Source organism: Camelina sativa, chromosome 5 (genome assembly GCF_000633955.1).
Source record: "Camelina sativa cultivar DH55 chromosome 5, Cs, whole genome shotgun sequence".
NCBI lineage: Eukaryota > Viridiplantae > Streptophyta > Magnoliopsida > Brassicales > Brassicaceae > Camelina > Camelina sativa.
In genome coordinates, this window is record NC_025689.1 from 30,892,261 (window position 1) to 30,893,777 (window position 1,517).

General features: G+C 41.3%; 1 protein-coding gene across 2 annotated transcripts in view; it reads left to right on the forward strand.

Moving 5' to 3' along the window:
• LOC104787977 (fructokinase-like 2, chloroplastic) overlaps nucleotides 1-1,511 on the forward strand; it is a 3,934-nt gene extending 2,423 nt beyond the window's left edge. The window contains exons 4-6 of one of the 2 annotated variants that reach the window (XM_019246089.1): nucleotides 33-503; nucleotides 589-1,060; nucleotides 1,140-1,511. In XM_019246089.1, coding sequence (XP_019101634.1) covers nucleotides 33-503; nucleotides 589-1,060; nucleotides 1,140-1,483 — 1,287 coding nt within the window. In that variant the 3' untranslated portion in view covers nucleotides 1,484-1,511. Of the gene's footprint in view, nucleotides 504-588; nucleotides 1,061-1,139 lie in introns of both variants that reach the window. The other variant, XM_019246090.1, reaches the window with a different exon arrangement.

Consider the following 1,517-nt stretch of genomic DNA (forward strand, 5'->3'; position numbering starts at 1 on the left):
AAAGCACTGATACCGAAAGTGAAGAAGAAGAGATTGATCTGAGTAAACATGAAAGTGAAGATATTAGTCACACTTATGGATGGCCTCCTCTTGTGTGTTGCTTTGGATCTGCACAACATGCTTTTGTGCCCTGGGGAAGGCCAGCAAACAGGCTTTTAGATTATGAACTTCATGAACGGATGAGCGATGCTAAGTGGGCACCAGAGAAGTATATCAGGGCTCCTGGAGGGTGTGCAGGAGGTGTTGCTATTGCTCTTGCAAGCTTAGGTGGTAAGGTTGCTTTTATGGGCAAACTCGGGGATGATGAGTATGGTCAAGCCATGTTGTATTATCTGAATGTGTGCAATGTCCAAACGAGATCAGTTCGGATTGATGGTAAAAGAGTTACGGCATGTTCTACTATGAAGATCAGCAAGAGAGGTCGCTTGAAATCGACTTGTATCAAGCCCTGTGCAGAGGACTCACTTTCGAAATCTGAAATCAATGTTGATGTGCTCAAAGAGGTAAATGTTGTCCCGGAGATTTGAAATATTGAGTTATTGAACTCTTTTCTTGTTTTCTTATCTCTTCCTATTAACTTTGGTGCAGGCAAAAATGTTCTACTTCAGCTCGCATTCTCTGCTCGATAAGAAGATGATGTCAACTACGATACAAGCCATCAAGATATCAAAGCAACTAGGCAATGTCATTTTCTATGACTTGAATCTCCCTTTACCGCTATGGCAATCCAGCGAAGAAACCAAGTCGTTCATACAGGAAGTGTGGAATCTTGCAGACATAATTGAAATCACAAAACAGGAACTGGAATTCTTATGTGGAATCGAGCCAACTGAAGAGTTCGATACCAAAAACAATGACATCAGTAAGTTTGTCCATTATCCTCTGGAAACTGTGGAACAGCTTTGGCATGAAAATCTCAAGGTCTTGTTTGTGACCAATGGCACTTCTAAGATCCATTACTATACCAAAGAGCACAATGGTGCTGTTTCCGGAATGGAGGATCCTCCCATTACTCCTTTTACAGGGGATATGTCAGCATCTGGAGATGGCATAGTTGCAGGTAGAATTTGCAGTCTCTTTTTTTCAATAGCATTTGAAAAATTATGCTTGGCGATTAACTGAACTACACTCTGTTGCAGGTCTAATAAGAATGCTTACGGTTCAGCCAGATCTTATGAACAATAAAGGGTACCTGGAACGCACAGCTAGATATGCAATTGAGTGTGGGGTTGTTGATCAATGGTTGCAGGCACAAACCCGTGGATATCCTCCAAAGGATGACATGGAAGAAGTAGATGATGATGATGAAGAAGATGAAGTGGAATCAGATCCAGACGGTATAAGGTCAATAACAGAGAGGGAATACCGAACCTCAAAGCCCTATGATGAACCAGATGGTCCATACGTTATGAAACCGGTAGAAGAAAGGGAATACAAGAAGTTAGAGCTTGTTGGTTCAATGTTTGAAGATGGTAGTTTATGATATTCATAAGATTTGATATTGTTCTGTTAGTCAG